At 38.8% G+C, this 27,825-nt stretch overlaps 1 protein-coding gene across 2 annotated transcripts in view; it reads right to left on the bottom strand.

Moving 5' to 3' along the window:
• Nucleotides 1–26,814, bottom strand: part of LONP2 (lon peptidase 2, peroxisomal) — a 96,752-nt gene extending 69,938 nt beyond the window's left edge. The window contains exons 1-7 of one of the 2 annotated variants that reach the window (XM_060132427.1): nt 26,495–26,814; nt 18,967–19,201; nt 15,637–15,768; nt 13,853–13,975; nt 11,080–11,243; nt 8,097–8,191; nt 3,020–3,278 (exon numbers count right to left, since the gene is read on the bottom strand). In XM_060132427.1, the coding sequence (XP_059988410.1) occupies nt 3,020–3,278; nt 8,097–8,191; nt 11,080–11,243; nt 13,853–13,975; nt 15,637–15,768; nt 18,967–19,201; nt 26,495–26,727 (1,241 nt within the window). In that variant the 5' untranslated portion in view covers nt 26,728–26,814. The remainder of the gene's footprint in view (nt 1–3,019; nt 3,279–8,096; nt 8,192–11,079; nt 11,244–13,852; nt 13,976–15,636; nt 15,769–18,966; nt 19,202–26,494) is intronic. The other variant, XM_060132428.1, reaches the window with a different exon arrangement.
• Between the last annotated feature and the right edge of the window lie 1,011 nt (nt 26,815–27,825).

Below are 27,825 nucleotides of genomic sequence, written 5' to 3'. Positions count from 1 at the left end.
CTCCATGCATGGGAAAATGGGGAAAGTGAGTGACAGAATCGAGAATAAGCAAGGAAGATAACAGAACGCAGCTCTGTTTTTCCTTGGCTATTTTAAGGCTGCAGAACAGTAGTGCCTACTCACAAGCTGGGGAAAAACAAAACTCTGCATGAACTCTACTTGTGGGCATGTGACCGGTACTTAAATGCCAAGACCTGGGTGTTCCCAAATGCCCACACACTCCACCCCGTGGCTGTGCTATAATCCTCTGCCGTTCTCTCCCCTCCTATCACCTCCTCCAACCCGCAACTCTGACACAAGCGCATACTCTGCTCTCAACCCCCTCCCCTTACCACCACACCGCACACTCCACCTGCTTCCAAACAGGTTTTCAAACAGAAATTTTCACCAGGCTTTGATAATTTAGTGGGTAGCTGGGTAATAAGTCCCCAGTAGCACAAGGGCAGATGGCTCTAGTGTTTAGTGAAACATCTGGTACAGGGATGGCTAGTGAATACATGCTTACCAGCAAGGTGTATCAAAAATCAGGCTTAGTAGAATGAGTCATAGACAAACCCACAAACCTTTTATTTGGCAACAATCATAACCTCAATTCGCACCACACATTTCTTTTTTTTTTTTTTTTTTTTTTGCGGTACGCGGGCCCCTCACTGTTGTGGCCTCTCCCGTTGCAGAGCACAGGCTCCGGACGCGCAGGCTCAGCGGCCATGGCTCATGGGCCTAGTTGCTCCGTGTCATGTGGGATCTTCCTGGACCGGGGCATGAACCCGTGTCCCCTGCATCGGCAGGCGGACTCTCAACCACTGCGCCACCAGGGAAGCCCCACACATTTCTAAAAAGCTTATATTTACACATATTTTAGGCAAATACACAAGCTCCTTTCACAAAAGACTCATAAAGAAAATAAATTCTCATTTTCTTTAGGTTCAATCCTCTTAACAATAGTCACACACAGGAAAGGATACTCACTTGAAAAAAAGAGAACAAATTTTAGGTCTATCAGTTTCAGTAAAGATTGAAAACAGAGATCTGTTTAAACCCAACAATGCTCATAAGAAGTGGTGGGGATTATGACATTACATACTGCCTACCAGCAGGCATCATAAAAAAACATTTTCCACAATTCTGCCACATAAATTAAATAATAATGCCCAAAACATGATATTTTAGGTACAATTTAAGAATCAGATTGAATTTTATAAAAAGTCATATTGAAGCTTATAAATCTAAACTTGTCCTCCTGAGAATTGAGAATTAAAATAATGAAAGCTAATTTTTATTGAATGCTCAGGGTGTGCTGGGCACTAAGCACTCTCCAAGCCTTACTGAATAATCAATACCAATGTAGGAAGAAATAAGGACAAATACCTACATGTCATGTGCCCATGACATTAATTTCACATGACAGTAACTCCACAAACTCACTCTCTAAATTCCATGAAATATCACACAATACTGTGCCACAGATAATAAAAGGAAGAAATAAACTAAGACAACTCTGAGTGCAGGAATCAAGTCTCTTGCATGCAGAACACCTCCCTAAAGCTGTGTAGCAAAATCAGAAGATTTAGGTCCTAGATCTAGCTTCTCCAGGATGGGTCCACGATGCCAATTTCTTTACAAAAGCAAACTACAGCCTCTAGTGGCACATGTGAGAATAAGAAAGTCTAGGCAACAAAAACATGATTTGAAATTGCCAGAAAAACTGACCCAAATCAATTCCCTGACCTAATTTGCAGTCCTCATTGCTTATTTACTAAAATCTTGGAATGCTTTTTCTTCAATGCGTAAGAATTGTAAATAAGCAAATAAAAGAGAATAAAAAGAACCATTTTTCATGAAAAAGTTTCTGAAATAGTTTCCCATCCCTGCCTAAGGATTCCACGAATAAGGCAAATGGAAAATAAGATGTTATAAAAGCATCGTATTCTTTTCTTTTCCCCACAATCCAAGTTTAATCCATATTCACCAAACTGTAAATATGCATTTAAATTACCCTTGGCCACTGGCAGTTGTTCACTGCTTGCACTGGCCTGCCTGCCAAAGCCCCTACTTATAACCTGCAATGCTTTTACAACTTTAAGATTGAGTTTATGATCTTGAGGTTAGAAGTTTTATCTTCAGTTTAATTACTTTCTACTCAAAGTTACATGCCTTCTTTTAAAAAAATTGTTTTAACTGAGATATAATTGACATATTACATTATATTAGTCTCAGGTATACAACATCATATTCTTTTAATCAGTTCATAATTTCTACATTTTTAAATGTTCTACATTTTTAAATGTTCCTTAACACATAAGCTTTAGGTATGTTTTCTCACAACTTGCAACTATGAAACAGAGGTTCATGCTTTCCCAAAGCATCTTCCGATATGAGCCACCAAGAACAAAACAACGAACATAACATGCAAATCTCATTCTAATAATGTCAGATTAATCAGAGACACAGTTCTTACAGTTTAATGTATTTTTATAGAAAGGGTATCAAAAATGCAAAGCCTTTATTATCTTTTCTCCTTATTATTCATACTCACACTGCAACCCAGCCTCCTTGAAAGAAAGTTTAAAATGCAAACTTAATAAATTTGTTATCAAAGATTTCTTACCTCCTCCTACTTGCCTGCTATTGCACTTATTCCTTAAACTCTAAAAGTTATGGGTCATTATTTATGAAATGCTATTGGGCCAAAATAAATATAAAAATATAATATTTAATTATAACTAATTTATAATTGCATTCAAATGAGATTCCAGGAAAGCTGAGGCACAGACACCACCCCACCCCCACATCCACCGTCACACAGACATCAAGGTTAGTTTGGGTATACCCTGATGGTAGAGGCTTTAGACTAGCAGGTAAGTACCATAAATGTCCTTTCCATTCAAGGTAACACAAAGAGGCCTTTAAGAAAAAGATATACATTATGCCTTGGCTTTTGGTGGTGCTGGGGAGGGGGGGGTGGCTCTAGACAAATGAAAAGGAAGGAAATCAGAGATTAAACCGAGAAGTATTCTACCTATGTCCTCGAATGTCAGACTGATCACACACGCCTCCAAGTGCGATCCTGTGGAACTCTCGGCCCAGAGTCTTGGCCACTGATCTTCCCACGCTTGTTTTACCAACGCCAGGAGGGCCGACAAAGCACAGAATGGGGCCCTTCAGGTTGTTTTTCAGCTGTCTGACAGCCAAGTATTCCAGCACTCTTTTCTTCAATTTTTCCATGGCATAATGGTCATTATCCAGAAGAATCCGAGCTGCTCGAATGTCCAGACGGTCTGTCAAGCAACCCAACAGAAACAATCTGAGCATGTGGAATTTTTCAATGGGAGAACTCCTTTCCAGGCTGGTAAGAGTCAAAATAGTTTTTTGAAAAAAGATGTGACAAGAACAGGCTTGGTTTCTTCTAAATGAGTCTTCAGGGACACCCGGACTTGGTTTTCTTGCTTAAAAAGATTTAGTACTTACAGAAATAGTAGACACTACATAATTAAAAACTCAAGGAGTTAATACTCATTTCATTTGGAATGATTTTCTAGATACACATTTCTATGGAGACATAATTTCTACATATTCTATTTGTGCTGGCATTTGTTCTTTTTTTTTAAGTGTTTTTTTCTTATTACAATTAGTTATATATGCTCATTCCAGAAAACCCTATGACACTAATAAAAGGAGAAGGAAATAGTCACCCATAATTTCATTTCTCCCCTAGAGAACATCACTACCTTCACTTCAGTACGTATTATTCCAGATTCTGTGTGTGAGGGGGTGAGTGTGTGTGTGTATGCGTGCACACACGCTTACATACCTATTTTTCAAACTAAGATTATATGGATCTTCAAGTTTTGTAAAATGTTTTTTCACTTATTACAGACATCTTTCAGTGTCAAATGTATTGTTCAGTAACAGTTTAGTGGGTACATATTATTCCATTACTTAATTATCCACACTCATTTAACTAATTCCCTATTGCTGAGCATTTAGGTTATCCACAAATCTTTACAGTTATAAAGCATGCTTCACTGTGCATCCCTGTAACTAAATCTCCACATATATCTGTAATTATTTCCTTCAGCTAATCTTCTAAAACAGAAGGGCTGGGTCAAAAAGAAAATTAAGTCAAAAAAAAAATTAAGACATAAAGAACTGCCTAAGTTCTATCCATTAAAGTCTCACCAGAAATGTATGAATTAGGCCCTGTTTCTAGAGCCAAGCTTTCATTAGGTTTACTGATGTGCTTCAGGCTCTGAAATAATCACAGATTAAACACTAGGTCATGGAAGCCAAAAGGAATTCATCAGCTGGGTGGCAGCTAGAGGATAATCCACAGCCACAATACTGACAGTGAAGAAGAAAATGGAAGAGAGAAAAACACACACAAGTCCACTCTTTCAATCAGTTATTTGGAACCCGTTATACATTTTTCCTACAAGAAAAAAAAAATGCCTTAAATGGTAGTTTGGTTCCCAAGCTAGTCTACAAAAACCCAGGTAAGCTGTAATGTATGTAATTTAATTATAGTACTATTCATTTTAGTCAGAGTCCTGGCTGAGTGATTTGGAAAGGGAAGAATAAAATTTCTTTCCCTTTCCTGGCTTCAGAAGCCAACCAATGAATATATGAATAAATGAAATGTGGAAAGCTTCCTGTTTCATGATGCTAACCCTAACACTAAAACCTACCATAGTAAACAAACAAACAAACAAAAACACTTCAGACCAATTCCATTTTGCACAGCTCTAAATATTAAAATGCTTGTAAATCAAATCTATTCAAAGAGTAATCTACTAAGTCCCAGTGGCATTTATTTTAGTTATGCAAAGATGGTTCAATATTCAGTTATCAACATATTTATTATATCATCATGTCCAAGGAGAAACACCTTCCATCAAAATGTCATTTTGTACCTAAAAAGGCACTTGTTGTACGCAACATCCATTCCTAATTAACATTTAGTAAACTAAGAATAGACTTCTATGTACTTTAGGAAAAAATGAAAATAGTGAAGGAATTTCTTCTAATATGCCACGTAAAGACAATTTTAAAAGTTCTTTCAAACTTTTAAGGAAAGATAATTTCCATGTTACGTACTGTTGTATATCTTTTCTATACAGGATGTATCTTTTCTGAATATTATTTTTAATGATTCAGAATGTGTGTTTCCTATTATGAATAATACCTGTGATTAAACATAAAAAATTTAAAACTTACATGAACATATATTTTTCTATTTACAATTAGAAGATTGAAATGGCATCTACTGGCTCCCTCCATTCAAGATGGAAAATCAACAAACTTATTTCCTCCAACTCGTTCCTCTCTGCTTTCCTTTCTCCTTTTGATAATCTCTACTTAGGTAAGCTTCCCTTTACAAGAATTATGAAAGACATTTTCACAGTTTTATGATCTTACTCATAACTATTTAGACCTAAGTCTATATAGTACTGGTTTAGAAGCTCAACATGACTACTTCTGTACCACAATTTACCCATCTTCAGTTCTCCACTGAAATGATGAACAATGAGAAGTGTTTTCGTGATGGGTACATGAGTGCTATGTGTCTCTAATGCTGACCACATCCAGCAGAAACTCTCTGAGCTGTAAAGGAAAAAAAAAAAGCTTTGCCTTGTTTTCATATTTTCTTGGCTATTTCAGTGAAGAATGGGAGCTAGCACTCTGCATTCAAATAAACATTTTGCCCTCAACTCTCCACAATTACATTGTATGAACCTGACAAAAATTCCTAGCTACTAATTAATTTCACTTTACAAATAGGACAAGTGGGAAGGGGAGGAAGCCAAGAGCAATTTACTAGGCTACTAATAGCAAATAATAAAACCTGCAATTTTAATATTCTCAGGCCATTATACTATATACACCCTGCATTTCTCTTAAGTCATTAGTTAAAATAAATCCTGAAGCACAGAAAAACATTACCAAAAGAACACCAAAATTTCAAAACAAGACCCCTGGTGTTACCAAGTTACCTAGATGTGCTGCTTCACATTGTGTGCTAGCCCTACTGTCAACAGAGAAAATAACAGGGTTTGGAAATTACCACCACTCCATCAATGACACAAAAAAATACCTATCAAACACACACCAAAATGGAAGATGTTTCATTTCACACAGATGAAATGAAATCAGAGCAGTTAAACATGTAAAGCTTACTTTTTTTTTTTTTTTGCTGTAGTAGGCCTCTCACTGTTGTGGCCCTCTCCCGTTGTGGAGTACAGGCTCCGGACGCGCAGGCTCTGCGGCCATGGCTCACGGGCCCAGCCGCTCCGCGGCACGTGGGATCTTCCCAGACCGGGGCACAAACCCGTGTCCCCTGCATCGGCAGGCAGACTCTCAACCACTGCGCCACCAGGGAAGCCCAAACATGTAAAGTTTAAATGTAACTTTCTTTCCCAGGTCTAAACTAACAGGGAGCAGGACCCTCTCCAAATCTCACAGAATAGGACCACTTCACTTAAAAGTAGGCAATGGAGAGTGAGGAGTTAACTGAAGACGATCTGAACCAAAATGTATTTCCTAACAGCCCAGCTAGATCCAGACAGACATCAGAACTCAAACTGACCAAGTGACAACTAGGGGCTAATTCAATGGGAATGCATGCTCCCCTGCATTTATCTTACTACGGCATTTCTAGAAAATTTTGAATTAAGAATGAAACTAAGAAATTCAGCTTCAGTTTTTCTGGTAAAACACCGTCAACTAGAGGGCAATATTCTGTCATGAATGTAAACATGAAATAAATTAAGAAATAAATTTACCGACATAGTCCACAGCAGCTGTATATACAGTTGCCAAAAACCTAGAAACAACCTACATGTCCAACAACAGGTAAATGGATAAATCAACTACTGATATATGCAGTAACATGGATGAGCTTTAAAATAATTATGCTGAGTGACGGAACCAATAAAAGGGGGGGCACATACTATATCATTCCATTTATATATAAAATTTTAGCCACACACATTAATGTGTTAAGTGAGCCTATCAAAAAAAAACTAATTAATATAGGGTTGTTTTAACCTTAACACTGCCCCAGCATAGTTAACTTAACACAAATATGCTTCATTCTGGGCCCTCTTTGAGACAAAAATAATTTTTTTGAATGCTCAATACCAGACAGCATGGTCCTCTGTAGATTAACCGAAAAGTATTTTTTTTTTAGAAAAGTATTTTTTAATATTAAAAATTCAACATCCTGAAATCTAGTATGTATATCATACCTCATGTGGGGCATAAACGTGCGTTTTAGGGCTAATGCTTCAAAATTTCTAGCATTGTTTTAAATGTAAGAGTTTTATTAGCCAGGATAATATATCTGTTCAATTTTCAAAAGTCAACCATACAGCTATACTTATGCCAAAAGTAGTTCAGGCAATCAACCCCCTGCTGAACTCAACAAACCTTGTATGTAAACTTGACAAAAGAGTGCCCAATAACAGACATAAATTCAAATAAAATGATTCTGAAGATTCTGAAAGACAATTGAGTATATTTCTTACCCCAAGAGAAAATACATAATACATAAGAAAACTGGTATAAAATGCTCCTGATAGGTAGAAAAATTCTACTGAAGGATAGAGAGATGAAAAGAATTTAAACTCTTTAAATAAGTTCTAGTGGGAGAAAAACAAACTTCCAAATGGTAAAACTGTTCCACTGTTATCCTGCCTTTATATGTAATTATTTCCTTTAGAAAACATAAAAGATGTACTGTCTCTAGTACTGAGTTGGCACTTACTGCCAACTACCTCAAAACTGTTTTGTTTTCCTATGTTCCTGACAAAGAGCACATAAATATAAAAGTTTATTGTCTGACTATTGGTATTGAGAAACACATATTTCACCAATTACAGAAAATCTTACTTTCTCCAAAATTAGGCGAAAGGTACTTCCATGAAGCACCTTCTTTTCCTTTTCATCCTAAAACCTACATGACACAAGTTTGGTCTCTAAATAGTTTACATCATGAACTACTATAACAGGAAGTCAATGGGGAGTATTTCAACAGAATTTGCTTGAGCTTCCTGAGTGACAATCAGACCGCAAAAAAAGGTGTTACTTTGTTTGCTCACCAGTTGTACTTTTGTTCCAGGGAAGTTCCACCATAAGTTCTAAATAATTTCTAGTCAGAGCATATTCTGGCATCGACTGAGGCATTTTTTTGAGCCTGTGTGGAAAGAATACATAGCAAATCTGTTCAAGAACATAGAAAAATTCTGTAAAACAGAAAACCCAAGTATATCTCCCTTTCATGGCCAGATATATCATGCATTTTTGGCTAAACAAATCTGAAAAAAGTTTTAAAAATCTAGTTAATAAAATGATTATTTTGTTTTAAACAGATACTTGCAAACTGGTGGGGAACACTATATGTGATTCTATCCTTGAAATATGGCCTTATCAGTATCAGTATCTCACAGGGAGGGTCTAAGTCACACTTACCCATGATTTACTTAAGTGCCTAATCATGCATAATACAATTGTTTTGTATCAGAGATGAAGTCAGCTCACCAGATATTTAATAAAAAAATGCAACTTCCAAAATATATGCAGTGCGTAATAAGGTGTTCTGCACACAACAGATGTTCCGCATTTATTAACTAATATCAGAGTCAATATAAAATATGCCTCAACAACATTTATATTCTTAACTGTGAACCTCAGAAGTCAAACCTTCAGTTACCGAGCAATCAGTTAGGTTGATTACAATTCACTCATAAAAGAAAATGCAATATAGTTACAACGTTACAAGTATGGAAAGGAAAAATGGGTTTTCTATTTAACCCTGAGATTATCCAGAAAATGTAATCAATCCATGTACCCTATCCTGTCATCAAGGTTCCCCTGTACTTTATCTTGTACAAAGAGAAAGTGACAGTCCCTACCCTCTAGAGTTTATAATCTAAGGAAGAAAATAGTAACTGAATAAACATTATTTCTAAGCAAAATATGGTCTTTGTTTTTGGTTGCATTGGGCCTTCATTGCTGCGCGTGGGCTTTCTCTAGTTGTGGTGAGCCGGGATTACTCTTTGTTATGGTGCGGTGTGTGCGCTTCTCACTGTGGTGGCTTCTCTTGTTGCGGAGCACAGGCTCTAGGCGCACGGGCTTCAGCAGTTGTGGCTCGCAGGCTCTAGAGCACAGGCTCAGTAGTTGTGGCGCACGGGCTTAGTTGCTCCGCGGCATGTGGGAGCTTCCCAGACCAGGGCTCGGACCTGTGTCCCCTGCATTGGCAGGCGTATTCTTAACCACTGCGCCACCAGGGAAGCCCAAAATATGGTCTTACGACTGTGAAAAGGAATACTACCTAACACCATACACAAAAATATACTCCAAATGGATTAAAGACTTAAATGTAAGACCAGACACTATAAAACTCTTACAGGAAAACAGGAAAAACACTCTTCGACATAAACCACAGCAAGATCTTTTTTGACTCACCTCCTAGAGTAACAGAAATAAAAACAGAAATAAACAAATGGGACATAAACTTAAAAGCTTTTGCACAGCAAAGGAAACCATAAACAAGACAAAAAGACAACCCTCAGAATGGGAGAAAATATTTCCAAATGAAACAGACAAAGGATTAATCTCCAAAATCTACAAACAGCTCATGGAGCTCAATATCAAAAAAACAAACAATCCAGTTAAAAAATGGGCAGAAGACCTAAATAGACATTTTACCAAAGAAGACACAGATGGCCAAGAGGCACATGAAAAGATGCTCAACATCACTACTTATTAGAGAAATGCAAATCAAAACTACAATGAGGTGTCACCTCACACCAGCCAGAATGGCCATCATCAAAAAATCTAGAAACAATAAATGCTGGAAAGGGTGTGGTGAAAAGGGAACCCTTCTGCACTGTTGGTGGGAGTGTAAACTGATACAACCACTATGGAAAACAGTATGGAGGTTCCTTAAAAAACTAAAAATAGAACTACCATATGACCCAGCAATCCCACTACTGGGCATATACCCTGAGAAAACCATAACTCAAAAAGACACATGTACCACAATATTCACTGCAGCACTATCTACAATAGCTAGGACATGGAACCAACCTAAATGTCCATCGACAGATGAATGGATAAAGAAGATGTGGCACATATATACAATGGAATATTACTCAGCCATAAAATGAAACAATAAAATTGAGTTATTTGTACTGAGGTGGATGGACCTAGTGTCTATCATACGGAGTGAAGTAAGTGAGAAAGAGAAAAACAAATACCTTATGCTAACGCATATATATGAAATCTAAAAAAATGGTACTGATGAGCCTAGTTGCAGGGCAGGAATAAAGAGGTAGACATAGAGAATGGACCTGAGGACACAGGGTGGGAGAGGGAACCTGGGGTGAAGTGAGAGTAGCATCGACATATATACACTACCGAACGTAAAATAGTTGGCTGGTGGGAAGCAGCATCACAGCACAGGGAGATCAGCTCGGTGCTTTGTGATGACCTAGAGGGGTGGAATAGGGAGGATGGGAGGGGGGCTCAAGAGGGAGGGGATGGGGGGACTTGTGTATGCATATGGCTGATTCACTTTGTTGTACAACAGAAACTAACACAGTATTGTGAAGCAATTATACTCCAATAAAGATTTATTTAAAAAAAAGACTATGAAAAGGCAGTTGCAATAGTGGTCATGTTTGATAGCATACAGTAGGTGGAAGAGTTGTATCATTTATACTCAGCATTTGAGGAAAAGACTAGTGAAAGTGGTGTTGATTCAGGAGTATTAAGAACATTTTGAGAATCAGATTCTGGTGGAAGAATGAAGAGGAAAAAGCACTCCACAGATCACAGCTATAACCTGAGAATTAGGAAAGCCATAAAGATAAGAAATATAACAGTTGACAACGGAAAGGTAAGATGAATAGAGTGGTCCATGACTATACTAAACTTAAGAAAAGGAGAAAGATCAAAGAATATGAAACAAATGACTCAGCTTTGTAATGCAAATTGGCAGATTCATTTCCATGAGCAACAATTTTTAACGTTAATAAGCAAAATGAAAATACTAGTGAACGAACAGCTTCTACAATTTACCTTTTTATCTCTTTGACGCAGACTTTGTGGGCCTGGTCTGGCATACTGGATGTTCGTATTTTTTTCTCTAGCATGACAATGTCATCATTGTCTTCATCCTCATCCTCATCTTCTAAAGTACCTGGGATGTGTGTAATCCTCCTGATAGGGCGTATTGCTATAACCTAAAGCATAAAGTAGAGAAGTAAAACCACATGTCAAAATAAATTGGAAACGAAGTATCCAGCTAGACATATACATTTTTATGGCTAGAGTCTAAATCTTTAGGAACTAAAGTTCAGAAAAAGTAGGACGCACATGCACATATGGAGGGAGCAGGATTTAAAAAGCAGACCAAGATAAGGTGGACATGATTCTTCCATATATGCTAACACTACCAGCATGAGACAAAAAAAAAAAAAAAAGCAAGGAACTGGCTACTAGAAATAATTAAAACATCTAAGAATTGTCTTTTCTTGAGCTACTACTGCAGCCACTATTTTCTTAATAAACTTATGACCACTTAACCATTTGGCAACTGAATAAATTCCATTTTGCCCCCTACACTACAAAGTTTCTCTCTAACATCTTTAATCTTTCCACCATTGCTTCTATTCTGTTTGTCGTCAACAGACAGAAAAGTCCTCCTCCTTTCAAAATATTTTATCTTACCTCCGGTCCCTTCCAGTTATACATTATTTAATTCCCTTGTGATATTCTGCTTTTCCAACAAGAGGCTTTAACCACCACTTCCCCCTTCCTACCAATTACTTAGTAATTTGTACTTTGTACTTTGGTTTTTGTCTCCATTGTGCTGAAATCGTTCTTTGAAATCCAACAACATTCTCCTTTGCCAAGTCAAATGGTCTTATTTAAGTTCTCTTTCTCCATGACTCTCTATCATATTTTAAAACTACCTGCTCTTTTGAAATTCTCAACTCATTAATATCATGAATCAACTCTAGCCATTACTGGAGCAAAATGGTATACTGGTATTGAATTTACACTTGATCTTAGCCAAAAGGCCGAGAAGCAATGGTATTGAATTTAAATGTCTCGGAATTTATTTTTTAACCTATGAAATTACCTATTTAATACATTCAAATATATAAAGTTAAAAACATAAAACAGTAAAAAAAAAGTTATTTTATAAAAACAGAAATATTAAATACATACTTTTATTCTCGCATTAAGTCATTAGCAAACAAAATTAATAAAATATTTTAAAGTATGAAAAGCTAAAAATAAAATATTTAAGTGAGATTTTATAAAAGCACATCAATTATTTCATTGCTGAGACAAAAGTACTGTTTTATGCAATTTTTCCCCAGCCGCTAAAAGAGAACTTTGAACTCTTCGGGGAATAGGCAAGGAGACAGTTTTAGGCAAACTCCAAAAATTGTCCTCTGATTCCTACATTTTCAAGTAACAGTTGCTTGTTTGATAATTTTCTGGAGCAACTTTCTTTTTAAGCAATGGTAATATTAGTTGCTAGCAAGCTGTAAGTTTTCTGTCTCCCAATGCAGAGTGTACACTGGCTTGTCCTTTTGCACAAAATAACTAACTGAGTTGATCTGATCTCAAGCAGATTTCTGGTGTTTGCTTTCAATGGCATGGTATTCTAGAACACCAACCACCAGATGAGCTACTCCCATCTCTCTCATTCTCAGCCTACTTTCCTGCTCCTTCTTTAGTCCCACCAGGGAGGAATCCTTCCCGTCTGCTCTTCTGTCTCCACAATGTCTTCTCTTCAATGGAGGAACGCTTCTGTGCTGATGACCATCAAATCTGTAACATTATTCTCAACCTTCCACTGAATCTCCAACAGCCTTCTGGTTCTCCAACAGCTTTCTTAGAACCATCATCACTCTTGTCCACATCAAATATGTTTTCCTGATCCTAACTCTGCCCACACATAACAACAGTAAAACCAACAGCTCAAAGTAGTCTTCAGACAGATCGCATCTTCCATACAAATACACAAATCAATAGAGAAGTGAAGGATTATTTGATAATGGTGTTAGGTCAAATAAAAAGGGAAAAAATATAACTGCTATCGTTACCTTATTAACAGGGCAAAATAAAATACATATAGGTTAAAAAGTTAAATACTTTTTAAAAATCAACAAAAGGAAAACTAAAAGGAAAGTGGATATTATCAAATCCCGGGAGGATAGAGGACTCTAAGCTTAGAGGAAGGGAAAAGACTAACATATATGAAAATTGAAACTTTTATAAGTTAAAACAAAAAACTTTTATAAGTTAAAAAAAAAAGTCAGCCAAAAAACTTTAAAAAGTAAAAACAATTAAATTTTTAAGAAAGCCAAATTATGGCACAACACACTGACACAGTCCTTTTAGGAAACAATTCTGTGGTATGTTCTTAATACTGTATACAATGAAAAAAAGTCATACTCAAAGACACTCATCGTGGTTATTTGCCAATTTTTAAAATACTGAAAACATCACACAATGTTTGGCAGAAAGAAAAATGGCTTAGTAAACTATCCCTTTCAATGATTACCAAAACAAAAACAAAAAATGAGAAAATGTCTACATGCTTAAAAGGAAAAAAAAAAGATCCAGACAAGGAGAAGTAGCAGGGGGAAACAAACTAAAATTCAAAATTGTATCAGTAACTTGAGTGTAAGAGACAATGAACTTGTTTCTTCTTGTTCCTTTCTTTATTTATTCCCCCATGTTTTTTCTTCAAAAAAAAAAAAAAAAACCCTGAATCTCACATCACACAAAAACAACTAGGAACCTGAAGAAATGGATTAAAAGAAGCATTTACCCGCTTATCATCATCTTGCTTGTGTTTTCTGGTTTTCTGAAGTAATTTCAGGCCTTCGATTTGTCTGACAAGCAGTGGTATGGTCATCTTGAACCGTTCCTCCAGACTCACAGCATCTAAAATCTGAGGAAATGTATAGCATCTCTCTCTCAGAAACACATGCTCCAAAAACAAGGCAGTCAAGACTCATGACTTAAATTGAGTAGAAAAGACAATTCTATCAATATTCACAGCTACACTATGGTTAACACAACCAAATTATCAGCAAGGTAATCTGACACAAATATCAGAATCCTAAAAAAAACAAGAATAGGGCTTCCCTGGTGGCACAGTGGTTGAGAGTCCACCTGCCAATGCAGGGGAAACAGGTTCGTGCCCTGGTCCGGGAAGACCCCACATGCTGCGGAGCGGCTGGGCCCGTGAGCCATGGCCGCTGAGCCTGCGCGTCCGGAGCCTGTGCTCCTCAATGGGAGAGGCCACAGCAGTGAGAGGCCCGCGTACCGCAAAAAAAAAAAAACAAAAAAAAAACACAAGAATAAAAATACCTTGAGTTTCCATTTAAAGATGAAGCCTTATGTATTGTTCCAAGAGCAAGAACAAAACACATTTTATGTCAACTCTTTCTGGGAATTATTCTCTTAAAGCCCAGTCTACATATTAGGTCTATACAAACTTTAGGTTCAAAATATTAAATTTTTACATACACAAGAGACTAGGAGCAGTTTTAACCAACCTCCACTAACAATTTGTCTGAGTGACTAATACTCTCTGGTCCTTCAGTAAAATACCCTTGCTAAGCCTACAGCCAGGTCACTCTCTAGAGCTCCTGCCTTCTCTGCTCCTACCAGCTGAACCGAATTCTTGTGTTTAAACCCAGCCTGTCTGCATTAGTTGCACTTGCTAGTATAATTGTTAGACTGAAGTATTAAATAAACTGGGGATTTACTTAATAAATGAGGGTTGTTTCAATGAAAACTAACTTTAATGTTCTACGAAGATTCAATAAAGCAGACTGCTTAAAAGTACTACAAAAATAAATGTGCAAGAAAACTTTTATAGTTTGCAGGAAAGACATTCAAATCTAAGAGTCCGCACTTGGATTATTTTTCAAGTATCTTAGAAACTCATTTCACTTTAAATAAAAAAACCTGAAAATCATAAAAAATCATAAATATCGCATCATAGGGGTGGTTAACGTAAGAAGCCTGAAGAATTCTAAAAAAGCAGGCCTATACACAAGGGAAAGGTCACAGCTCCACACTTTTAAAAGTAGTGAGACATGGGCTTCCCTGGTGGCATAGTGGTTGAGAGTCCGCCTGCCGATGCAGGGGACACGGGTTTGTGCCCCAGTCTGGGAGGATCCCACATGCCGCGGAGCGGCTAGGCCTGTGAGCCATGGCCGCTGAGCCTGCGCGTCTGGAGCCTGTACTCCGCAACAGGAGAGGCCGCAACAGTGAGAGGCCCGCGTACCGTAAAAAAAAAAAAAAAGTAGTGAGACAAAGCATATTTATATATTTAAGTTAAATTAAATATTTAGCTTTTTTATTATTTTAGCTTTAACTTTTTCCACAAATTGACAGACGACCGGTACTGATAATGCAAATACAAGAACTGCCTAAGTATACAAAAATGTAAAGCAATCACTGTAAAAGTCAACTTAAGCCTCGTAAAAGCATCTTAACTACTTGAGTCTCCAGTATCTTACCTGAAAGTCAAAACTTACTATCTAGATCTCAATAGGAAGTGACAAAGCAACATGGCATTCCAGAGTGGAACACTGTTACCTGGAGCTTCTCTTTGTTGCTTGTTCGGATAATTGATGTCAGAATGTCTGGTAAAGCTTCCCTCGGAAGACTATCTAAAAGACGTCTCAATTTAGCAACTGCGGGGACAGACATATCCAACATTTCAACCAACTACAAGGGAAAAAAAAGTCTTTTTAATGAAATATGGCATTATTTGTGCATTTAAAAAATCAAATTGTCATAGAGGTTTAATGTGTTGGCCTCAGGGAAAGTCTTTGTTTCTGAAAAATCACTGATTATTAGAGTTCAGGCATTTTTACAGGACTCAGAGGAAAAGAGAAGTACTTTTAAAATGTCAATCAGAATGAAAAGCAAAAATGGTTCAGAAAGTGGATAAGGGCTTCCCTGATGGCGCAGTGGTTAAGAGTCCGCCTGCCAATGCCGGGGACACGGGTTCGTGCCCCGGTCCGGAAAGATCCCACATGCCGCGGAACGGCTGGGCCCGTGAGCCATGGCCGCTGAACCTGTGCGTCCAGAGCCTGTGCTCCGCAACGGGAGAGGCCACAACAGTGAGAGGCCCGCATACCGCAAAAAAAAAAAAAAAAAAGAAAAAGTGGATAATACTAATGTTTATAAAAGGCTTTGTAAATTTGTGATTTTATTTTACTTTGGAAAAAAATTAAAATTTATAGAAAAATTGCAATAGTACAAGAAACTCCTTCCCCTAATATCCTTCCCCTAAATTCACCAATTGTTAACATTTTGTTACATCTGCTTTCTCTCTCCCCAACTCTATACACACACACACACACACACACACACACTATTACTGCTGAATGTTTTACAGTAAATCACAGACATCATGACCCTTGTTCTTAAGAACCAAGGCATTCTCTTACACAATCAGTGTAATTGTCAAATTCTGGAAATTTAACATGGTTGATGCTATTATATTAACCAATCGGTAGCTGAAATACTGTTTTTCAGAAGAACACTGGATTAACTAGAATCTGAGCACTGACTGAATGATTTTTTAAAAAACAACTTCCAGGGTATAGCCTGGAGTTAAGACAGATTAAGCTCAAGGCAACCTTTCAGTAACTGTGATAGTCACTGGGGCTACTGACAAAGTTTCCCTTTCCTTTTCACCTCATGGTAGGGCTGCTCTATCTCACCTTTGAATACAGATGTACATGGCTATGGGTCCTGCCTTGAACCATGAAACATGAGGGGAAGTGACAGTTCCTTCTGGGCAGAAGCATCAAAAGCCACTGAGAGCTCTGCCACATTTCCTTTTCCTTCCTCAGCAATAACGGAAGCACGTTTTGAAATGAATCTCCAACCCACTGGGGTCCCGAGGTGACTCTAATTGCTAGATCACCACACTCGCTGGTTTGGGGCATGAAGTGTGAGTGAGAAATACACCTTTGTCACGCTATGTGACTGAGATTCTGGAGTACTTAACACAGCAAAACTAACTTAACACCACACTGACTAACACAGATGATGTACCAAATCCTCATACAGTCACTCTAATGAGATTTCATATGCCAGAAATAAGCAAACCTCTCTAAAAGCACTGTAACTTTGGAACCTATCTGTTACCTGCCTAGAGTCAAAAGAATTAAAGCATAATTATGATGACGCTGTCCAGGTGGGAGAAGTAGATAATAAAATTGGAAAACTCTTTCTCCTAAAGTCATTCTAAGAAAATAAAACAGTACTTCAAGTACTGTTAAAACAGTACTTCATTCTCCAAGTACTTATTGAGTACAAACTATCTGTCAGACACAATAAAGGGCTCAGTGTAACATGGTTAAAGCAGGGATGAATTCAAGTTTGGTAGGGAAAAGAGACCTACAAGACAAATTTCAATACAGCGTGATAAGCATTATATTAAAAGGGATGTTTAAGCGATTGTGGATACGCATGCAAAGGAGCACTAACAGCCTACAGGAGTTGGGAAAGCATAAGTCAAGTCTGAAAATTCAGAGGAGAAGCACTCTTAGCAGACGGAACAGAAGGTAAAATCACAGAGACATGAAATAACAAGATGTGAAGCTCTCTGACATACAGTGTGGCTAGAACTCTGGGTATAAATGGAAGTAACTAGAGTTGCGAAGGGCCTTAACGTTATACCAAGAAATGTGAACTTTACCCTAGAGCCGTTAAAGTCTTCTACTCAGGGGAGAGGCATACCCAAAGCTTCTTTAGAAAGGATTAATGAATAGGTGGGTGACAAAGAGAAGCAGCTAGAAGGAAACCGAAAGCTCCTGAAGAAGTCTACTGCTGAGGGCTGTAGAAGAAGATGTAGAGGGGATGGAAGAAAAGCATTAGCTGGAAACAATCCTGATGTCTAAGAAGAGAAATGATAAAATTATGATATCCCAACTCAATGGAATTCATAAAAGTACTTAATACGAAAGTTAGATATAGATAAGAAAACAAAACATAAGACTGAATAGGAACCAAGACAAGAAGACAAGCAAAAATAAAATTGGATGCATGATGGCAGTAAATAGTGGTGATGTTTCTCTCTAAAAATCCCTTTAATGTCATTACAGAATCTTTACATATTTAAATTTTTGTTGTTGATTGATAGTGGAGAGAAGTAAAGAACAAGAGAAAGAAGCTATAAAGCTATGTCCAACATAAGAACGGAGACTCAGGGAGGATTACTCAGGAAAAGGAAGACAAATTCTATTTTCCACTCTATTTTCTTCACTCCTGAACAGTACATTCACTTACTCTGGTTCTCAAACTGAAGTCTCTTTCAGCCCCCAAAGCAGCTGTAGTGCCAAATTTTCTATTTTTCTATTGTTGTTCACCACACTAGCAATGTGTAGCTTCAAATGCCACATCAGGTACAAATACCATAGGCTATGAACACCTGCCTATGCACGCCTAATGTGTGCTTCCCTCCCAGAATTCTAGAGGATCAAGGTTTCAGCCATACTTGAAACCATGGGCTTAATCTTCCATACCACTCACAGTGTGATCCTGACTTCTGAACCAACATAACATATAATTTGATGCCTAGATAGTCTAGTGACAAATAGCTTCTGTACAGTATTTTAATGTTTAAGATTATTTAGGTTTAATAACTACCTGGTTTGGAGACACTGGAAATTATAAGGAAAACTCTAGAAATACTCTTTGGAAAAAGTTTAGGAAGGGTTGGCTAGTATGTCCTAGAATGATTTAGGTACAATCCCAGACAAAAGCAGTTTGAAATCAATGTACTATAATATACTGAGAAATCATTTAAACATATACTGCCCGAAAACTTCACCACTCAACAAATTCATCACATCTTAGGGCAACAAAGAAACCGAAGAGGGTTTTAAGGAAAAACTAAAAGCAACTCACTTGTACTGCATATTTGTAAAACTGTTCCGATAGTTCTCCTAGCTCCTCCCTAGTCTTACAGGTGTTGGGAAACTCCTCCAGCCAGTCCAGCTGTTCCACTTTGGCAACAGGATATGGCTTCTCTTTTATGACCTGTACGATCTGGAAGCGGCACAGGCCCGTAATCAGCAAAGTATAGTGGGGCTTGGGCCAGTTACTGCCCACAACCTGGACCGCCAGTGCAGCTGTCCCAATCCTGAAAAACACAGAACATCAGTATTACAAATGCTCAATATGGTAGAAGAGAAACTTACCTCAAGAATAAAGACGCAGATGTAGAGAATAGACTTGAGGACACAGGGAGGGGGAAGGGTAAGCTGGGATGAAGTGAGAGAGTGAAAACGACATATATACACTACCAAATGTAAAATAGATAGCTAGTGGGAAGCAGCGGCACAGCACAGGGAGATCAGCTCGGTGCTTTGTGACCACCTAGAGGGGTGGGATAGGGAGGGTGGGAGGGAGACACAAGAGGGAGGGGATATAGGGATATGTGTATACATATAGCTGATTCACTTTGTTGTACAGCAGAAATTAACACAACATTGTAAAGCAATTATACTTCAATAAAGATGTTAAAAAAAAAAAAGAAACCTCAAAAGGGTTGCCTTTTCTGAGAAATTCATTAAAAACCAAAGAACGTCCCAAGTGCAAATGAATTATTTCTCTATTTAACTTAGCATCCAGTACAAGTCCCTACCATCTGATATGGGGCCATCTCATTCTAATTAGCCGTTCAAAAATTAGGTAGAAATTCCTAAACATCTGGATTATTTAAGCATAAAAACATGAGTAAATGCAGCTGAGATTTATACAGGAATTAATTTTGCCTGCTGGGAATGAGGCAATCTTACACCAGAATATATATGAGCATTTTAGACAGATTTAAACAGCGTGATGTAAACCAATCTAAGAAATCTCCTTCTGATACCAGTTTTGCTACTAACACCAAGCCAGGTTTTTTACATAATCAATCTATAAAACTGCCATCAGATCTGGGAATTAACACGTATGTCCTTGAATTTTGAATTTCTCAATCTGGGGCTAAATATCAGAGGCCACACTTTCATGGACTGAGGAGAGTTAGTCACAGACCTACATCTCAGGAAGATGTCAACCTAGTTCTGTTTAAGTGGTAATCACCTCACCTAACACGAGCTGAAAATGTTATACTTTAAGTCTTAGCTCCATATCACGCAATTCTGACCAAGTCACATATAAACTAATTCACAGAAAGAAAGCTTCATCCAAACTAAGCTGAAGTGATACGAAACAGAAAGATCAATGTTCAGAGGACACTTCCAGATCCCAAACTACCATTATAGTTTCTCCCCTCAGGCACAGGAAAGCTTGTAATTTCAGAAAGAAACTAAAATCAAAGTGACCAGAGCTCTCAACACCCTGGGACCATGGTGACATTGGAATACTACACTTACCCGTCTCAAACATACTGATGGCACAGACAGTATGTGCATATTTTAGTGAGCTTGCTCACTTCTAGATGCAGTTAATTCTTGATTAGTTCCTCGTAAATGATTCATTCTGTAGATTGTCTGTACCTTCAGCTTCCCACCACCACTCAGTTTATTCTGAGCCATGCATATAATTTCCTGAACACCCTTCCAGGCATATCACGTGGATAAAACTCGATTTAAACAAGAACTTAAACCAAAAAATTAGGAAGATAATTTGGTGGAGAGAAAAAACATCATGTACTTTAAAAACCTGAAATGATCTGGCAATCATCTATTGAGTTATTTGTGTCGTGGCTGCTTTTCTTCAGTCACTAATCAAACAGTAGGTTCTATCTCCCATTCCCTTAAAACCAACTCCGACTGCCTGAAAGAGTTAGCCATACCTAAACTGATTAGAGACCAACGAAGACTATAATTCACTGCAGATGACAACCACCAATGCTTACACAATGCACGAAGAGTTTACAGTTCTATATACAAGAAACATTAACAGACAAGAAACCAGGTTCCTGGTCTAAGGGGTTTACAAACCAGAAGCCAAGGAGAAACCAGAGAGAGATGAGACAAATCCAAACTTCCAGATTAGGAAACAAATTTAATTATTTGGGGTATGTCACTGATTAAAGGTAAGACTAAAAGTGAATTTTCTAACAAAGCAAATAAAATAGTTTTCCTAACTGTGAAAGGAAGATGTTCCAAACTGGAAAGAGATTAAGTTGGATTTATACTATGCTTTTCCTCCTAATAAAAAAAATATATATAGGGCTTCCCTGGTGGCGCAGTAGTTGAGAGTCCGCCTGCCGATGCAGGGGACACGGGTTCGTGCCCCGGTCCAGGAAGATCCCACATGCCGCAGAGCGGCTGGGCCCGTGAGCCATGGCTGCTGAGCCTGCACGTCCGGAGCCTGTGCTCTGCAACGGGAGAGGCCACAACAGTGAGAGGGCCGCGTACCGGGAAAAAAAAAAAAATATATATATATATATACACACACACATATATATATAAAGGTTTTAAATATGTTAATTATTTCTTGCTTTAAATCACTTATAGTTGACAACATACCTAAAAAAATAAAAGGGTACATAAAAAGAATGTACCCTTTTTAAAGGAAAAAACAATGATGTGTGAAATAATTAGATGGCTAGAAACAAACTACCTAGTGAAAGACATTTGGGGTAAAAGCTCTGGAAAGAAAGATGACGTTTAATGTTATTTTAGACAAGTTGCATTGCATGTTGGGCTCTAGGTTTTACATATAAAAATAGGTAAACAAAATATTCAATTAATCTAATACTTTCCTTCTAACTATGATCCATATGATACAGAGGCTTTATATCAACTCAGTCATCTTTCAAAATATCCTAGTTCTTCTATTACTATGCACTTTATTAGGCATGACCAAAAGCAACAATTTGATTTTGCAACAGATCCGCATTTATTCGTACCCAAATGTGTAGTGTTTTTTCCATTTAGGTTGTAGCTCTGTAAATCTACACCTTAATTACTGTGGTATTTTACAGTACAAAGAATTTCTGAAATTCCTGAGAACTACTCTCAGAGTTGTAAAATATTATTTTAACCCAAAGTCTGACAACAATGGATAAGATCTGTATAATTTGGAAACTGACTTAGATAATATAAGTTTTTGAGAACCATCAAACTACAGTGGTGGGAAAATCTAAAAGCAGCACTACTGCAAAAAGCAGTTTTCCAAGATGAGGTAGCTGTGGTCTATTTGCCAACCACTTGCTTTTTTCTTTTCTTTCATTTTTTCTTTACTTTAAAGCCCTCCATTTTTCTTGGAATCCTTAATCTTCCAAATCTTTTTTCCAAATAATGCTACTTCAGTTCTGCCCATATTAAAAGAAAGAATATGGGGTCTTCCCACTCCTTCCCCCAACCTCCATTTGTGAAATCTACACTTAAAACTACCTATGTGGGCAATGATAAAACCATTAACATACAGGGTTATTGCACTGCAGTTTACAAAAGGCTTTCATAGGTATTATTTCATTACACACCACCATTCACCTCTGTGAGGAAGGTAGCACTTTATTAAAAATGAGTAATTCAGATTCAAAAAGGGTAAACAGGTTAGTTATCCATGATTACAAGGATATTAAATAGCAATAGGGGAGCTGAATTAGGTTTTATGACAAATTATACTCTTTTCCCACCACAACGGACAATATGAATTTGTACTTATAAGAAGTATAAAAATAAACACTATTAACATAGCTTCTAAATAGCTGAGATACTGCAAGGCACAGCTATTATTTAATATCTAATGTTTACATCTTAACAACACTTAAGGAAGAGAAGTATTTCCACCAAAGCTCTGGAAGCAAAAGTTACACACTTCTGGGAAAGGACCACTGAAACATCTTTTTGGTTTTGACTTGGTGTCACCCAACTTATCTTCCTGAATATCTGATGATTTTGAGCAAAATGTATCATCATTGTTAATAAAGATTTAGAAACAAGGAAAGAGTCTATTAGGATAGTCCCAAATTCTACCAGAGATGAGGCTTCTGTGACTACAGGGTTTTTGATTTTCACTCCTTTCTTGAAAGTTCATTTCTGAATTTAAGAAACGCAACTTGCAGACAGACCTTCCTTAAAAAGAGTAAATGCAGGGCTTCCCTGGTGGCGCAGTGGTTGAGAGTCCGCCTCCCGATGCAGGGGACACGGATTTGTGCCCTAGTCCGGGAAGATCCCACATGCCGCGGAGTGGCTGGGCCCGGGAGCCATGGCCGCTGAGCCTGCGCGTCCTCCACAACGGGAGAGGCCACAACAGTGAGAGGCCCACATACCACCAAAAAAAAAAAAAAAGAGTAAATGCAGACTTAGGAACATCTAAGTAGAGCTATTCATTACATACTTGCTAATATAAAAGACTAAATTTTAAAATCTTAGTGTTATCAGATTTCTTGAATGCTGAAGAGTGCTAATAGATACAAATAACAGTAACATGGAGAGAGGCTTGGCAAATTATGAAACTGTGTATCTGCTCTATATAAATCATTCATTTTTTGTCAGACAAATGCCAATGAAACTAATTTGGGGTCCTAGAGATGAAGTACACAGAAAATGAAGAGGGACTGAGCATTCAGCACTATGAGGAAATGAAGGCAGGTGCCCTGAAGAATGGAAGGCTGGGAGAAGACTGCAGGGCAATCTTGAAATGCATGAAAGGACAGTGCATAAGGAATGCTAATTATCCATTTGCACTAAGAAAACAATGGGTCACTGAGGAGCCACTAAAAAGACAGTTCAGTGAAGCAGGGTGGTCTGAGGTGGCATGGGAACCAAATTCTAGACTGTGGGGATATTATCCAAAGCTCTTCCTGTGTTAGGCGACATGCCTGCACACTGACGTGCAGATAGGGACTGTGCTGTTCAAAACGGTAAAGGAATTGGTTCAGGTAAGTCAACACCTGGCCCTGCCACTTTGTATGACAAGGAACCCAGGGGAACAAATTACTTCTGCTGCTCCCTGAAGACTGAGGCATTGTCACCTGGATGGTCTAAAGGAAAATAGGGACAGAAAGAGAGCCCTCACCGTCCCTCTGATGTCCTACTACCACCTGGAAAAGCAGGTAACTGGGAAAGGACAGATTTGCGTATTGCAACAGAAATAACATTATAGACAACGCAGTACTTGTACTATTAAAGCTCTTTTAGGGACTTCCCTGGTGGTCCAATGGTTAAGACTCCCCGCTTCCACTGCAAGGGGGTGTGGGCCAAAATAAAATAAAATGGTTACTTTAAAAAAAGCTCTTTTAACTTTTTAAAGTAAGAGCATTTAAAGGTGATATTAGAGAAAAAAGACATTGGAACCTAATACTAAGGAATGCAATGCAAACTTTCTACAGACTTTTCAAGTAGCAAATAATATTTCTAGGATAACGAGATGGTCTGCTGGGTCCTCATAATGCTGAAGTTCTATGAAGAACTTTCTATGTATGTTTTCTAACTTAAATGATTAAATTTTAACACTGCTATTCATTTAAAACAAAGGCAGCAATATGAACAGCAAGGACCAGATTACCCATCATCTGATATTAGTGATTACTTCCAAGCAGAAGAATTTAGTTGTTTTGGAGGAATTTACATAAAAGAAATTAAAAACCCTCCAAAATCTTGCCAGAATCATACCAACAAATAGTCACTCAAACCTGAAACATGACTAATCTACTTTCGAAATTCACAGTGTACCCATGGGTAATCAGCAGAACTAAAACAAAACAGCTTATCTTGAGTACTCTTGCCTCAACAGGCAACTAAGTACCTGGGCACAGAAAGCAAAAAATTAGGGGAGAAATAAACAAAGGCTAAAGGAGTGGGGTCATATGTAGGGAAACCAAAATCCAACACAATTTATCACAGTTTACTGAAACTCGAAAAGTACCCAATTCCACTCAAGCAAGAAGCAAAGTATATCAGATGGAAACCAAAATGTTTTCCATGCTTGAGAAAAGCGAGGCTTTTGCAATGTGGACCAACAATGGACTGCTATGGTTTTTTTGGTTTTGTTTTGTTCTGTAAGAGGAGGGGAGGAGAACCAAATCTCCTTTGAGAATTTTAACAAAGCTATGGACTCTCCTTTAAAAGGAGAGTATATAATCACAAGATTTTGGACAAAAATAAGACATTCCTAACTCTCCCCAAAACCATTGAGAGTCAGCCTACACCTTATTTTAAAAAAGGATAACTGTAGGTGACCGAGGGAGGAGCTCTAAGTTGAAAATACCTCAAGAAGAGTTAAGGAAAGGAGGCAGGGGCTTGGGAGGCTTGAAGATAATGGCATTTGTTGAGAGCATGCTGCGTACCAGTGCTGTCTGGTAGAAATATAACGTGAACCACGTATGTAATTTTAGTAGCCACATTAGAAAATAAGACAAGTGAAATGCTAATATTTTACTTAATTCCAACATTTAATCTATATAAAATTTATCAACAACACATTTTTCATACTAAATTTTCAAAATCTAGTGTGTAGTGTACACTTATAGCACATTTAGGGTGACCAACCACCCTGGTTTGTCTGGAACTAAGGGTTTTCCTGGGATATAGGACTTTCAGGGCTGAAACCAGGACAGTCCCTGGCAAACCGGGACAACTGGTCACTCTAATACTACCATCTCAATTTGGACAAGCCACATGTCAAGTGCTCTGTAGCTAGTGGCTACAGTACTGGTCAGTGCAACCATTTATCCAGCCTGGCGCAAAACAGACCACACATGTGATTTCACTTCATCTTCATAACACACGTAAAAGACGGATGCTGCTAGTTTCCAAATTACAGGTGAAGAGAGAAATAAGCACAGGTTCAATCTGTCACCCAAAGTCACACAACTAGGGCCACGGTGTAGGGGAATCCAGTGGTAAGCTTGGGGCCTAAGAAACCTTACGATATGAGAAGACATGAGAAGATAGGAAAGTTCTAGAAAGGGAGAAAAGGGACAATGTGAACAGGGAAGGCCCTTTAGGAAGGAAAGCAGAAGCAGTGAGGGGAAGAGAGAAGGCAGGGGGCGGGGGAGGCAGGGAGTGTGTTAGACAGGCACCCCCAAATTAATAAGGAAATGGTGCAATTTAGGATGGGACGGGAAAAGAGAAAACGTGAAGCAGCAAAGTATCTCCGTTAAGAGGACAAAAGAGGTGGGAAAGAAGTTAAAGAAGGAAGACAGGAGTGGGGGAAGGCAAGAGAGAAAGGAAAAGAAAGAGGGGGGCCTGGAAGGTTAAGAGCACCGGCCTAGGAGTCTGAAGACCCGGGGGGCGGGAAAGGAAATTCCCATCAGATGCTGAGCAGCTAATCGTGCAGCTTTCACGACTCCGTGAGTCATCTCATTTAACGGTCACGAGGCATTCCTCTGTCACCCCCGTCTGGCGCGTGAGTCGTCTGAAGAGGCGGAACACCGCCGCGGGGCCCCCCGAGCCCCACGCCCCGAGGCCGGGCCGGGTCTCGGGAGGAGGCCGCGCCGCCGCCGCTGCCGCTGAGCCGCCCAGCCTACCTGTGCAGCGGCGGCAGGTCCTGCGCGTCGCTGGCCGGGTCGGGAGTGTTGGGGATGACGCCCAGGATGGTGCTCTGCAGCGACGTGCCCTTGAGCAGGCGGCTCCGCACCAGCTGCAGGTTGCGGGCCGAGTCCACGCTGGTGCGCATGGTGGAGCCCGGCAGCAGCACGCCCTCGTGCGTGAGCAGAAGCGGGAGGCGGCTGGGGATCTGGATGGGGCTCAGGGATGACATGGCGACGGCCCTCCGCGCCGGGAGAGCCCCCGGGAGCCCGACAGCGGGCTTCGCGCGGCCTACAAGGCAACTACCAACCCTCACACCCCTGCGCGCCGCCGCTTCCGGCTCCGCGCTCCCGCCGGCCCCCGGGCTCGGCCGCCGCCCCGCGCCGTACACACGCGAAGAGATGCGCACTCCACCCGCCGGGGCGACCCCTGCCTCCCGGCCCCGCTACTCCGCTTTCTGCAGAGGCTCCCACAGAGCAGAGCTGTATGCCCAAGGATGATCCCATGTAAATTGTGTCCACTTGAAATGTTTGCACCTTTCTATTCGAATTGATTTTAGATGTACAAAAATATAGTAGGGAGTTTTCATGTACCTGTCACCCAGCTTCCCCTGTAATCATCTTACACAATCATCCTTCAACTATTAAAAACCAGGCAACTAACACTCCTGTTATCTAATCTTTAGACTTCCACAAATTTTGCGTTTTCTCACAAATGTCCTTTTTTCTGGTCCACGATCCCACTTTTCATTTAGTTGTGCTGTCTCCTCAATCTTTCTTTTCTTTTTTTCTTCAAAGCTTTGCAACTTTTAAAACGTATTGATCCCTTAATTTGTAGAATGTCCCTCAATTTGGGTTTATCTGATGTTCTCTCAAGATCAACATTATACATTTTTGTCAGGAAGACCACAGAAGTGATGTGCCTTAGTGATACATGATGGTGAAATGTCTTACCAATGATGATTTTGACAGTGATTCCTTGGTGAAGGTATAATAGTATCTGCTAGGTTTCTCCACTTTAAGGTACTATTTTTCTCATTATAAGTAGTAAGTATGTGTAGGGAGTTAAGTCTACATTTATTAATTGAAATCTGTAAGAAAAAGCTGCCCCATCTCGCTTCCCAATAATTGAATAATTTACTTTTTATGTTAGTATGGACTTGTGGGTATTCAGTTTTTTATGGGCTATCATGCAATATTATCATGTATATCATTGCTTAAATTTTTTCAGATTTGGCCCTTGGGAACTCCTTCACATTGGAATTTGACTTGAGTTTGGCTGTAGTTTGCAGATGGAATTTTTTCCCCAAATATGAAGTCCAGCAATGCTG

The sequence above is a fragment of the Lagenorhynchus albirostris genome, chromosome 19, assembly GCF_949774975.1.
Source record: "Lagenorhynchus albirostris chromosome 19, mLagAlb1.1, whole genome shotgun sequence".
NCBI classification, from domain to species: Eukaryota; Metazoa; Chordata; class Mammalia; order Artiodactyla; family Delphinidae; genus Lagenorhynchus; species Lagenorhynchus albirostris.
The sequence above is the reverse complement of the archived record's forward strand: the minus strand, read 5'-3'. Positions and strand labels throughout refer to the sequence as shown.